The sequence below is a fragment of the Podarcis filfolensis genome (genome assembly GCF_964270895.1).
Source record: "Podarcis filfolensis genome assembly, chromosome: 8".
In the NCBI taxonomy this organism is placed as follows: Eukaryota; Metazoa; Chordata; class Lepidosauria; order Squamata; family Lacertidae; genus Podarcis; species Podarcis filfolensis.
Window position 1 is genome coordinate 89,404,267 of NC_139611.1, and position 12,717 is coordinate 89,416,983.

The 12,717-nt window shown below is 46.8% G+C and overlaps 2 protein-coding genes across 2 annotated transcripts in view; both read left to right on the plus strand.

Annotated features, from left to right (window-relative positions):
• Window positions 1-9,356, plus strand: part of LOC310768555 (uncharacterized protein) — a 64,415-nt gene extending 55,059 nt beyond the window's left edge. Inside the window, exon 10 of the mRNA XM_083626783.1 lies at window positions 6,232-9,356. Within this exon, the coding sequence (XP_083482909.1) occupies window positions 6,232-8,666 (2,435 nt within the window). The 3' untranslated portion in view covers window positions 8,667-9,356. The remainder of the gene's footprint in view (window positions 1-6,231) is intronic.
• LOC310768601 (uncharacterized protein) overlaps window positions 1-11,644 on the plus strand; it is a 79,343-nt gene extending 67,699 nt beyond the window's left edge. Inside the window, exon 6 of the transcript XR_014551355.1 lies at window positions 11,460-11,644. The gene's annotated coding sequence lies outside the window, so the exon portion shown is untranslated. The remainder of the gene's footprint in view (window positions 1-11,459) is intronic.
• The last annotated feature ends 1,073 nt before the right edge of the window (window positions 11,645-12,717 follow it).

Genomic DNA, 12,717 nt, shown 5'->3' on the forward strand with positions numbered 1-12,717 from the left:
AGTCCTCTAAAAGTTGCATAGTTATTTCCTTGACATCTGATGGGAGGGCGTTCCATAGGGTTCCCCTATCGAGAAGGCCCCCTGCCTCGTCCCCTGTAACGTCTCACAAAAATGTAACATTTAAGTACAGTGGTACTTCGGGTTAAGAACTTAATTCGTTCTGGAGGTCCGTTCTTAACCTGAAACTGTTCTTAACCTGAAGCCCCACTTTAGCTCATGGGGTCTCCTGCTGCCGCTGCGCTGCCAGAGCACGATTTCTGTTCTCATCCTGAAGCAGAGTTCTTAACCTGAGGTGCAATTTCTAGGTTAGCGGAGTCTGTAACCTGAAGCCTATGTAACCTGCTGTACGACTGTGAGGAAACTTGAATAATAATAATAATACTGATATGACAAGTTTCTGCTGCATTCTGTGATGTCGAGATTTTAAGAAAACATCCAAATTGGTTTAAGGTGATGCACATCATAATAAAATTTTTAGCAACTAAAGAAATTTAAATTTGGCAGCTGCTACACACATTTGTTCAATATACGAAAAGTGTTTTTCAGCACATAGACGTGATGCGCAGCGTAAATTAATAATGCAGAGTTTTAAAGAATAAGAGCTTTACTGAGTTAAAATAAACTTCTTGATAAACAACATGGTTCCAAACAGGTTGACTGAGATTCCATACTGACTCTGCTCACAACTGAGGCAGACTGACTCTGACTAAAATCTTTCAGAGAACACACAGAGAAAATGGCTGCTAAGTCACATGTCAGAGTGACTCCACAGTTAGCAGTTAGGCCTGAATAACTTTAGTAGGCCCAAATGATGGTGCAGTCCCAGCACTTCCCAGCCTGCTTTGCTGCTTCTGCTCACATGTGTCTTCGTCACATGACACTCCCCCAAAGACCTAGAGAGCAGAAGTATAAACATGTAAAATTAACTTTTCACCTGGTGGCAATTTGGCTAGTGTGTACACCTTATTTTCTTTGAATGATCCCAACTCTTCTTTCATGGCGTCAAACCACTGGGTTTGTTCCTTAGAAGGTAGCTTCAGAACTTGAGCAAAGTCCTGTGGCTGTGTACAATTAGCATGACACACTTGTGCCAAAAGTCAATTTATCGGGGGAATACCCTTGGTAGTCCATGTGGCCCTTCTAGGAATAACCACTGGGCTTTCCTTCTCTTGGTGCTCCTCCAGCTCATCATTTTGTTGTTCCTCTGATTCACTGCTTGTGGCACTTTGCAAAGTGTCAGTGCCTGAGGGCAAATTTCCCCCCCTTCCTATCCTTTCCTCAGCAGCTGGCTGCCTGAGAGGCTCCTGTGGCTGTCCTGAGAGAGGAATTAAAATACTAGGATTGGCATGAACCTGTTCCCACCTATCCTGTTCAGCAAATTCAGCATTTTGTGAAATGACTACTTGGCCACATCCCAAAGCAAAACGATAAGACCTGCTAGAATAGCCCTGATAGCCAATGAAACGTAGCACTCTGGTTTTAGGCTCACCTTTGCGTCTCAGAGACTTGGGGATATGAACAGAAGCCCAAGTCCCCCACACATGTAAAGCTGTGTAATCCGGTTCCTTCCCAAAAAGCATTCTGTAGGGAATATCACCCGTGGCAGTAGTGAAAGTACGGTTCACTAAAAAATTGGCAGTCAGGAGAGCTTTTCCCCAGAGCTTTGCATCATTTTGCAATCCAGCATCAGTTAACAAGCTGTCCTTTACAATTTGCATGACACCCACACGTCTCTCTGCAACTCCATTTTTCCAGGGACTATTTGGACATGTGAGACGATGCGTTATTCCATGGCGTTTAAGCCATGCCTGGAAATGATTACTTAAATATTCGCCTCCTCGGTCGGTTTGGAGTTGAATAAGTGGCCTTTGAAAACGTCTTTCTGCCCATACCTTCCAGGACTTCAAAGCATCTGCACATTCTGATTTGTTTCTCAATAGATATAGCCATGAATACCTTGTTTTATCATCCACAATAATTGAGAGCCAGTGTGGTGTAGTGGTTAAGAGCGGTGGACTCGTAATCTGGGGAATCGGTTTCGTGTCTCCGCTCCTCCGCATGCAGCTGCTGGGTGACCTTGGGCCAGTCCCACTTCTCTGAAGTCTCTCAGCCCCACTCACCTCACAGAGTGTTTGTTGTGGGGGAGGAAGGGAAAGGAGAATGTTAGCCGCTTTGAGACTCCTTAGGGTAGTGATAAAGCGGGATATCAAATCCAAACTCTTCTTCTTCTAGGCCATATCTAGATCCTCCCTCACTCTTTGGGAAAGGACCAATTAAGTCAGAATGAACAAGTTGCAAAGCAAGTGTAGAAATTCTATCACTTCTACCTGGTATTGGTTGCAACTTTGATTTTGCTTGCTTGCAAATAGCACAATCAAGGTATGTGCTACACTGGTTAACATTTAAATCTTGACATATTTTTTGCATGTTCTGCAGATATTTGAAACTTGCATGCCCCATTTTTCTATGCAAAGCATGGATGCAGTTTTTTTGCGGGCAATTAGAGTTTTGCTGACATAGTTCAGTTATTAATACCTCATTTTTTCCAGCTTTAGGTCTCTCTGTGACCCCATCACTTGGCGGAGAGTTCTGTAAAGGGTACAAGCCATCCACCATTTTTGTAGAAGCAATTTCCTTGCCCTGCTTCTTAATAAAACACTCATCACCCTCAAAAATAAATTCAAAACCAACATTTGTAAGGCATGAAATTGACAATAAAGAAAATTCTAGTTCTTCAACAAACAATACATCCCTCAGTTCTGCATCTAGGCATGGCATATAACACGTACCTATACCTGAGATTGGGCAATGCCGCCCATCAGCAAAACAAAAGCTTTCCTTGCCTTTTGGCAATTTGCTGAGTGTTGTAAAGCAGTCAGGGCTGTTCATCATGATTCTGGCAGAGCCAGAGTCCAAAATGTAGCTGTCTGGAGAAATTTTCTTTTCTTTTGCATCGGCTGAGACGAAATGCGTCCACTTTTCTGTCTCACAGGGATCGCTCGCTTTTCCTGGGTTTTTCACGTGGCAATCTTTCCTCATGTGCCCAAACTTGCCACACCGATAGCATTTCTTTGCCAACATGGCACAATCCATGGAGCGTTCTTCGGTCCCATCTCCTCCTGAGAATCTGGGTTTCTGATTAGCAGGGCGACGCAAACTCCTCTGGTCTGCCTTCTCACTCAGCTTTTCCACGCGCTGTAGACGGGCTGTTACATACGCCATCGATAAATCTTCTTGCCTCATGCTTTCAAGAGAGGCTATCACAATATTAAAGCTTGGTGGGAGACTGAATAGCAGGATATAGACTTGATCCAGGTCTGGAAATCTTTTACCTCTCCTTTGCAACTGGAGGAATAACATGCGCAAAGTCTGGAGGTGTGTAGTTAAACATCCGCCTTCAGGCAGCACAGTTCTATACAGTCTCCTAGTTAGTCCAATTATTATTATTATTATTATTTTTTTTAAAATTATATTTATTCAGAATTTCATCAATACAAAAACAAAAACAAAAAAATACAGAAAAAATAAGACAAAAGAAAAACCCAAAAAAAAGAAAAAAGAAAAAATACAAATCTCAAATTACAACTTTCCATTTGCCTATTTCTTGAACCTCCTCACACCTCCCTTTTTGTATTCTAGTTTAATTCGTTATTCCAGCAAATTCTTCCCATGTTTCTCAATTTTAATTTAAATGATTAATCTTCACAATCTATCTTATCAATTAATTCAACATAACCTTTCCATCTTTTAATATAATCTGTTATTCAATTTACCTTAATCTTTTTAACCTTATCTTATCTTAAAAAATCTTAAAATTTCAAAATTTACATCATATTCATTCATATCTCCTTAAATCATTTCTGCTAAAGCCAATTTGGTTCCTTTCCAACATGTTCCCGGATATTTCATTAATGTTACACTAATTCCAAAATTAACAAAAAAAATTCCCTTAATATCTCTAATTTTTATCCAACGTCCCTTCTTCCTGGTTTCGGGTCATGTCAGTCCTTTCTGTCCATTACATCCAGTCCATCAATCTGGTGTTCTTATATCCAAGGCCCTTAAGTCTCTTCTTGGCCCCCTCTGCACATTTTCTTGTCCTTGTTTATGCTTGCGCACTTCTTTGTCTGTTATTAGCTTCTTGGGGAGTGGGTCTCCGGAGGATTCCGTCCGGTAGTAATTTCCATTTTCCTTCATCAGGCTGGCCTCTTCCCCCCAGTCCCATTCCCCGTTGTCATCTTTGTAATCCAAAAAGTATTTATCCAAAAGATAGTTGTTCACCTGTTTCAAAGTCCCACTAGAGTTAAGAGCTTCCTTGACTTCAAACACTTCACAGCACTCTCCAAGTTCAATCAGCAACTTTTGTTCCTGCAGGACTTTGGATCTCTCCATTTGTGTTATTTGAGGAGTAATCACTGCCTCTTGCTTCTTCATCTGCCCTTGGACTTGCCTTGTCAAACCAGATTCTTGAGTTGGTCGCTGTATAACTTCTTTATCCTTATTCCCTGTTAAATCATATTCGCTGGCCACAGCGCTCATCAAGTCCAATTTTTCGTGCGTCAAATTCATTTTCTCATGCAGCTGCTCCAGCAAGGCATTTGTCATGCCAAGGGCAGACTCTAAACTTTCCTTCCAACACATTTCTATTCAAGGTCAAACGGCTGGTCCCACGATCCAAATCTTGCAGCCTTCTCACTCAGCTTTTCCACGCGCTTTTCAGATTCCTCCTGTAGACGGGCTGTTACATACGCCATCGATAAATCTTGCCTCATGCTTTCAAGAGAGGCTATCACAATATTAAAGCTGGGTGGGAGACTGGATAGCAGGATATAGACTTGATCCAGGTCTGGAAATCTTTTACCTCTCCTTTGCAACTGGAGGAATTACATGCGCAAAGTCTGGAGGTGTGTAGTTAAACATCCGCCTTCAGGCAGCACTGTTCTATACAGTCTCCTAGTTAGTCCAATTATTGAACCAGCACTGTCAGACAGGTGTATCTGACGTAGACGATCCAAATATTGTTTGGCAGAGTCCAATTCTGCAATGTGCAGGACCTGTGGTTCCTCTAGAGCCAACAAAATGTGCGCTCGGGCTCTATCATCCTCTTCACGTTCCTGCTCAGAGGGTTGTGGATTCAAACCAGTTTCCACACAGTACCAAAGTCTGTCATGTTTTAGAACCAGTTCAGTCTTGAGAGCCCAAGTCAGGTAGTTCTTACCATTCAGATGTTCCATCTGGGCAGTGTTGCCAAGATTAATAAACTGTGCAGGTTGCTGAGCTGACGTGGCTTCTGCTCCTTGCTGCACCAGGTCTGCTTCTTCGGTACACGGCCTCACCACTGGACCTTCAGTCCCTTCGAGGTCCTCACCAACAGCACCCTGATTCTCCAGCTTTAGCAATTCGCCATCCATAAAACACTGGGCTCCATGACCTGATGCGCAGCGTAAATTAATAATGCAGAGTTTTAAAGAATAAGAGCTTTACTGAGTTAAAATAAACTTCTTGATAAACAACATGGTTACAAACAGGTTGACTGAGATTCCATACTGACTCTGCTCACAACTGAGGCAGACTGACTCTGACTAAAATCTTTCAGAGAACACACAGAGAAAATGGCTGCTAAGTCACATGTCAGAGTGACTCCACAGTTAGCAGTTAGGCCTGAATAACTTTAGTAGGCCCAAATGATGGTGCAGTCCCAGCACTTCCCAGCCTGCTTTGCTGCTTCTGCTCTCATGTGTCTTTGTCACCTGCCAAGAAGTTCACGTTTGCCATTTTTATTCCCCTACTCTTACATCGCCCACCACAAGTCAGTCCAGAGTCAATGTTCCCAAATATTTCTCCAGCTCTTAAAATTTGTTTAGATTTTTACTGCATACTGAACAACTTAGCATATTGAATATATCTTGAATATATTTTAACAGGGAACTTTTCCGCATTGGCCACCTTTTTCAATAAAAGCACATTTTATTTATGAAGATAGTACAGATGCATATTTAAATTGGAACAAAATGACGTTACCAGGTTAAGCTGTACTTTTAAACACCTGAGAGAGAAAACATCTAATATTCAACTTGATTTGTATACGAAACTAGACATTTTTACAGAACAAAAGGAACGTTATAACATCTAACTCCCTTCAGTTCTTCCCCTGTCCCAAGCATTAATTAGCATTGTTCCATAATTTGGGACTGCACTTCTTCCCGAGACTCTAATCCGTTTGCCTCTTAGTTTCAGGTGGGGATGAATTGGAAATGAAGAACAAGGGAGACCACAACGAAATCCACACTGTGGAGGAGCCATATCAGGATTCAGACTGTGGAGAGGGCTTCAGTCAGAGCTCCCATTCCACTTCCCATCAAAGAAATCCCCTTGAGAAGAAACCCTATAAGTGCTTGGAATGTGGAAAGAGCTTCACCTGGAAACAGAGTTTCGCTGCCCATCAAAGAATTCATACAAAAGAGAAACCCTATCATTGCTTGGAGTGTGGAAAGAGCTTCAGTCACAGCCACAATCTCACTTGCCATCGTAGAATTCATACAGGGGAGAAACCATATCACTGCGTGGAATGTGGAAAGAGCTTCAGTCATGGCTCGCATCTCACTGCACATCAAAGAATCCATACAGGGGAAAAACCCTATCACTGCTTAGAGTGTGGAAAGAGCTTCAATCAGAAGGCAAAGCTCACTTCCCATCAAAGGATTCATACAGGGGAGAAACCCTATCAGTGCTTGGAATGTGGAAAGAGCTTCAATCAGAGGGCCAAGCTCACTTCCCATCAAAGGATTCATACAGGGGAGAAACCATATCAGTGCGTGGAATGTGGAAAGATCTTCACTCAGAGTGCCCATTTCACTTCCCATCAAAGGATTCATACAGGGGAGAAACCCTATCAGTGCTTGGAATGTGGAAAGAGCTTCAGTCAGAGGGCCCATCTCACTTCCCATCATAGAATTCATACAGGGGAGAAACCATATCAGTGCTTGGAATGTGGAAAGAGCTTCACCTGGAAAGAAAGTCTCACTGTCCATCAGAGAAATCATAAAGGGGAGAAACCGTATCAGTGCTTGGAATGTGGAAAGAGGTTCAGCCGGAAAATAAGTTTCACTTCCCATCAAAGAATTCATACAGGGGAGAAACCGTATCAGTGCTTGGAGTGTGGAAAGAGATTCACCAGAAAAGAAAGTCTAACTGTCCATCAAAGAAATCATAAAGGGGAGAAACCGTATCAGTGCTTAGAATGTGGAAAGAGATTCACCCGGAAATTAAGTTTCACTTCCCATCAAAGAATTCATACAAAAGAGAAACCCTATCACTGCTTTGTGTGTGGAAAGAGCTTCAGTCACAGCTATACTCTCACTTCCCATCGTAGAATTCATACAAGGGAAAAACCCTATCAGTGCATGGAATGTGGAAAGAGCTTCCATCAGAGCTCCCAACTCACTTCCCATCAAAGGATTCATACAGGAGAGAAACCCTTTCAGTGCATGGAATGTGGAAAGGGCTTCAGCAAAAAAAGCAGTTTCACTTCCCATCAAAGAATTCACACAGGAGAAAAACCCTATCAGTGCGTAGAATGTGGAAAGAGCTTCACCAGGAAAAAAAATCTCACTGTCCATCAAAGAATTCACACAGGAGAAAAACCCTATCGGTGCGTAGAATGTGGAAAGAGCTTTACTGATAGGTCCTCTCTTACCTCCCATCAAAGAATTCATACAGGGGAGAAGACATATCACTGCTTGGAGTGTGGAAAGAGCTTCACCAGGAAGGAAAGTCTCACTGTCCATCAAAGAATTCACACAGGAGAAAAACCCTATCAGTGTGTGGAATGTGGAAAGAGCTTCACTGATAGGTCCTCTCTCACCTCCCATCAAAGAATTCATACAGGGGAGAAACCATATCACTGCTTGGAGTGTGGAAAGAGCTTCACCAGGAAAGAAAGTCTCACTGTCCATCAAAGAAGTCATACAGGGGATAACCCCTATCAGTGTGTGGAATGTGGAAAGAGTTTCAGCCACGGCTACAATCTCACTTCCCATCAAAGAATTCATACAGGGGAGAAACCCTATCAGTGTGTTGAATGTGGAAAGAGCTTCACTGATAGCTCCTCTCTCACCTCCCATCAAAGAATTCATACAGGGGAGAAACCATATCACTGCTTGGAGTGTGGAAAGAGCTTCAGTCACAGCCATGATCTCACTTCCCATCGTAGAATTCATACAGGGGAGAAACCATATCAGTGCATGGAATGTAGAAAGAGCTTCAGTCAGAGGGCCCATCTCACGTCCCATCAAAGGATTCATACAGGGGAGAAACCCTATCAGTGCTTGGAATGTGGAAAGAGCTTCACCAGGAAAGAAAGTCTCACTTCCCACCGAAGAATTCATACAGGAGAAAACACCTTTCAGTGCCTGGAATGTGGAAAGAGATTCATTAACAGCTCCACACTCACTTCCCATCAAAGAATTCATACAGGGGAGAAACCCTTTAAGTGCTTGGAATGTGGAAAGAGCTTCACCTGGAAAATAAGTTTCACTTCCCATCAAAGAATTCATACAGGAGAAAACCCCTTTCAGTGCCTGGAATGTGGAAAGAGCTTCACCAGGAAAGCAGGTCTCAATGCCCATCAAAAATTACACACAGCAGAAAAGTCAGATCAGTGTTAGGAATGTGGAAAGAGCTTCAGTCAAAAAGGAAATCTCATTTCATCAAAGAATACATACAGGGGAGGAATCATCAGTGCCAAGTGTGTGATTGGAAGGAGTTATGAAAGTCTGGTCTCATTTTTAAAGCGCTTTTTAAAAAAATTTGAGCTTTTAGAAAGAGGTTTTCGATGGGGCATTGGGATGATATACTGCCCCCCTGTTGGCCTACAACTAGACCCTGCCATACGACCCATCAGGTTCAAGGCCTACCAGGTCCCGTTCACCCTTAAAACCCCGCATTGACGAGGAATTAGACCTGCTCATTGAGCAAGGAGTGCTCTAGCCTAATGCCCCCCGAGAAACCCCAATCATCACACCCGTCAAGCCCAATGGCTCAGTCCACATCTGCGCAGACTACAAATGTACCATAAACAAGGCCCTTACGGCTCATGCATCCCCAGTGCCAATGGTCAGCCATGTCCTTGCCACCCTGGCGGGGTCTAAGATTTTTGCCAAGCTGGCCCTGGCCGAGGCCTATCAACAGTTGTCAGTGGACGAGGCCACTGCAGAGGCACAGACAACTGTAATGCATGGGCCCGTTCCGTGTCAAGGGGCTGCAATTTGGCGTCCGCGTGGCCCCAGGCATGTTCCAAAATCCAATGGACTCTCTCCTCAAAGGAATTCCCGGCATCACAATCTTCTTCGATGATATGTTGATCACCGGGGCCATGCGGGGGAGTTTGGGGACACACTCCGCCCCGTCCTGCACTGTTTCCAGATGGCCAGCCTCAAGGTGAAGTGGGGAAAGTGCTAGGAGTTCAATAGGTGGTTTTTCTAGGATTTACAGTAGACGCAGACAGAGTCCACCTGACCGGGGACAAGATGAGGGCTATTTGTGACGCCCCTGAACCTAAGGGTAAGGCGGAACTCCAAGCCTTCTTGGGACTATTGAACTTTTACCATGCCTTCTTACCCCACAAGGCAGCAGTAGCAGAGCCCCTAGGTAGACTGTTAGATAAGCGGGCCCTGTGGGTGTGGGGGCAGTGCCATGAGGCTGCGTTCCAAGCAGTCAAAGATCTGCTCGTCTTGAACTCAGTCCTGGCGCACTTTGACGAGAGGTTGCCAGTGTTGCTGTCATGCGACACCTCGCCCTATGGTGTCGGTGCCGTACTAGGGCACCAACTTCCGGATGGAAGAGAGGTGCCGGTGGCTTACTTTTCCCAGACCCTCTCCACAGCCGAGAGGAACTATCCGCAAATAGACAAAGAGGGCCTGGCAATTGTGAAGGGAGTAAAGAAATTTCACGATTTCTTGTATGGGCCCCCCTTTACCATTGTGACCGACCACAAGTCGCTGCTTGGCATATTCACACCCGAGAAGCAGACCCCTCAAATACTGTCACCCTGCGTCCTCAGGTGGTTGATTTTCCGCACCGGCTACCAGTATACCTGGTCCACCAGCCTGGGAAGGCAATGGGCCACGCGGACGCCCTCAGCAGACTGCCACTACCTGAGACCATCCCCGACCCCGCACCCGCACATGAGGTCATGAGCCTGGAACAGCTTCCGGACCGCCCCATTCAGGTGCTGGAAGTAGCACGCCACTCCATGAAGGACAGGGTCATCTCCCAGGTCCTGGACTGGGTGTGGTGGGGATGGCCCAGTAGCAACCCTGGGCCGGAATTTGCGGGCTATACAACCCGCAAACAGAAATGGCCAGCCCACATGGGGTGCCTGTTACGGGGAAGCAGGGTGGTCGTTCCCCAGCCTCTGCGCCAAAAGGTCCTCACAACCCTACATGAAACACATCCAGGGGTAGTGAGGCTGGAGGTCGCCCAGGTACTGTCCACTTCCACGGCTGCGGTCATCCAAGTACTATGCAGGCTGTTCACAACCCATAGACTCCCTGACACCCTCGTCTCCGACAACGGAACAGCATTCACGTCACAGGAGTTCCAGACCTTCGCAACAGAAAATGCCATCCGCCATGCACGATCATCGCTGTTCCACCCCGCCACCAATGGCCACGCAGAGCGCATGGTGTGGGCCACCAAGGACACCCTCCGCCGCATGACGCAAGGGGACTGGGAGTATCGCCTAGCTGCATTTGTCCTAGCCCAGCATAGCACCCCCAGCACAATGATGGCCGGAGCCCAGCGGAACTACTCATGAGCTGGTGCCTCACAACAAGACCAGACCGCCCTCACCCCAACAGGGCCCATGAGGAGGCAGCAGTGGGGGAAGGTAGGAACCCCCGGACCTTCCAGCTCCGCGACCCGGTGTACGCAAAGAACTTCGGGGAGGGCCTGGCATGGGTACCTGCCACAGTCACCAGGGCGACTGGCCCCGTGTCATACGAGGTGCTAACGAAGGGGGAAAAGCTTGGCGCTGCCACTGCGATCAACTGCTGTGATGGTTCCTGGGGGGGAACTGCAAGGAGGGCTGGACAGAGGAATCCCAAGGCGATAGCAGAAGGGTGAGGCCCATGGAGCAGGAGGAGCGGGTAAAGGAGGCGGAACTAGGAAGTCCAGAAGTGACCGAGGCCGAGCAGCCACAGGAACCAGAACCACAACCGAGTGGACCAGCGGCGTCCAACCCAACGACCCCGTCACAACCGGCAGCCCTGGAACAAGAGCCAGAACCAGGAACCCCTACCGAGAGACACCCAAGACCACAAGGCATACGTAGGTGACCGGCGTACCTTAAAGACTACGAAAGACTTCTGACTACGAAAGACTACTTAAAGACTTCTGGGCGCAACGGGAACATAGAGGGGAGGGGGCTTATGTACTAAGCTTTGATCCTAGAACAAAAGGCAAGTAGGATCCTAGAATGCAACAAATGATTGGCTTGCAGGAAAAGAGCAATCAGGCTCCAGGAGGGAAGCAGAATCAGCCAATCAGACGGGACTAATTGTGTAAATAATGTATATAACAGCCTGAGGTTTGGGGTGCAATTAAATCACTGTTTTACAAGTTGCAATAAAGAGCATGAAGTCACTACAGGACTCCTGAGTAGATTTCAGAGAATCTAATGCATCTTTGGTTGAGATTGTCCAGCAAGGAGATTGGAGATGGTTGCCAGTCAAAGGGTAGTTTAAGACGTGGGGGGGGGAGCTCCTTGTGAAAGGGGGGGCAGTTTTGGGAGACATTCCAGCCGTGGCATTGGCAGCCAGATGAGGAATCCTGGAAGAGGACACTCCAGGCTCATCTAGTCCAACCCCTGCGATTCAGGAACCCTGGTTCTTAGTCCCGCCAGCTCCCTTGAACTGGGCAACTCAGATGCCTGGAGCAGCGCCCCGTTGGAGAGCAGCCTTGGGTCGCCTCTGGATCTGGCCGGACCTTTTGGATGGCTGTTTCCATCCCCCCTGCCTTCTGCTGGCAGGCCTGGTTGGGAGTTGTAGTCCAAAGCTTATTGAGGGGAGGTGGTTTTCAAGTTGGAACTATGTTTTGACCCTTTGCCGAAAGGAGATGCCACAAAGTGTGTGTCGGAAGGGTGTCTTTTCAGTGCCAGGATACAAGGTGCTCTCTTGACCTGGAGCCCAATCCCTCTCCCCCACCCCTAGAAAAGGGGGTCTTCCCCTCATCCTCTCCTTGCAGGACCCCCTTTTCCTTCCTCTTTGCTCAGAGAGTCGGAACCAACTCTCTCTCAAAGGACCCTGGAGCCAAACACTTGCAGAGTTTTTCTATGGCTTCTCAAGCAAAGGGTGGGAAGGAATACATTATTATTGCTCTTGAGATGTACAGAAATCTGTTCCCCGTGGAGGGAGAAGCTTGCCAGGCCCCCAAGGTCCCCCGAGGGAGCAGCTCTGCGCCTGTGCCACGCCCGGGGCTCCTCCACAGGGAAAGAGGGACCAGCAAAAGGGTTAAGTGGCACCCAGCTGGCTTCCTAGAGAGGAATAAAGGGAGGAGGCTCCCCAGAGCAAAACCTCCGCTCCCATCCGGGGCTTTTGTCTCTCTGCTCCGCAAGTGCTGCCTGGGGGCGCCTTCTGGGATCCGGTGAGTCGCCTTGGGGAGATGGGGGGTCCCAGGGCTGCAAGGGAGGGTCCCCCCAAGAAGACCCCTCTGGGGCCC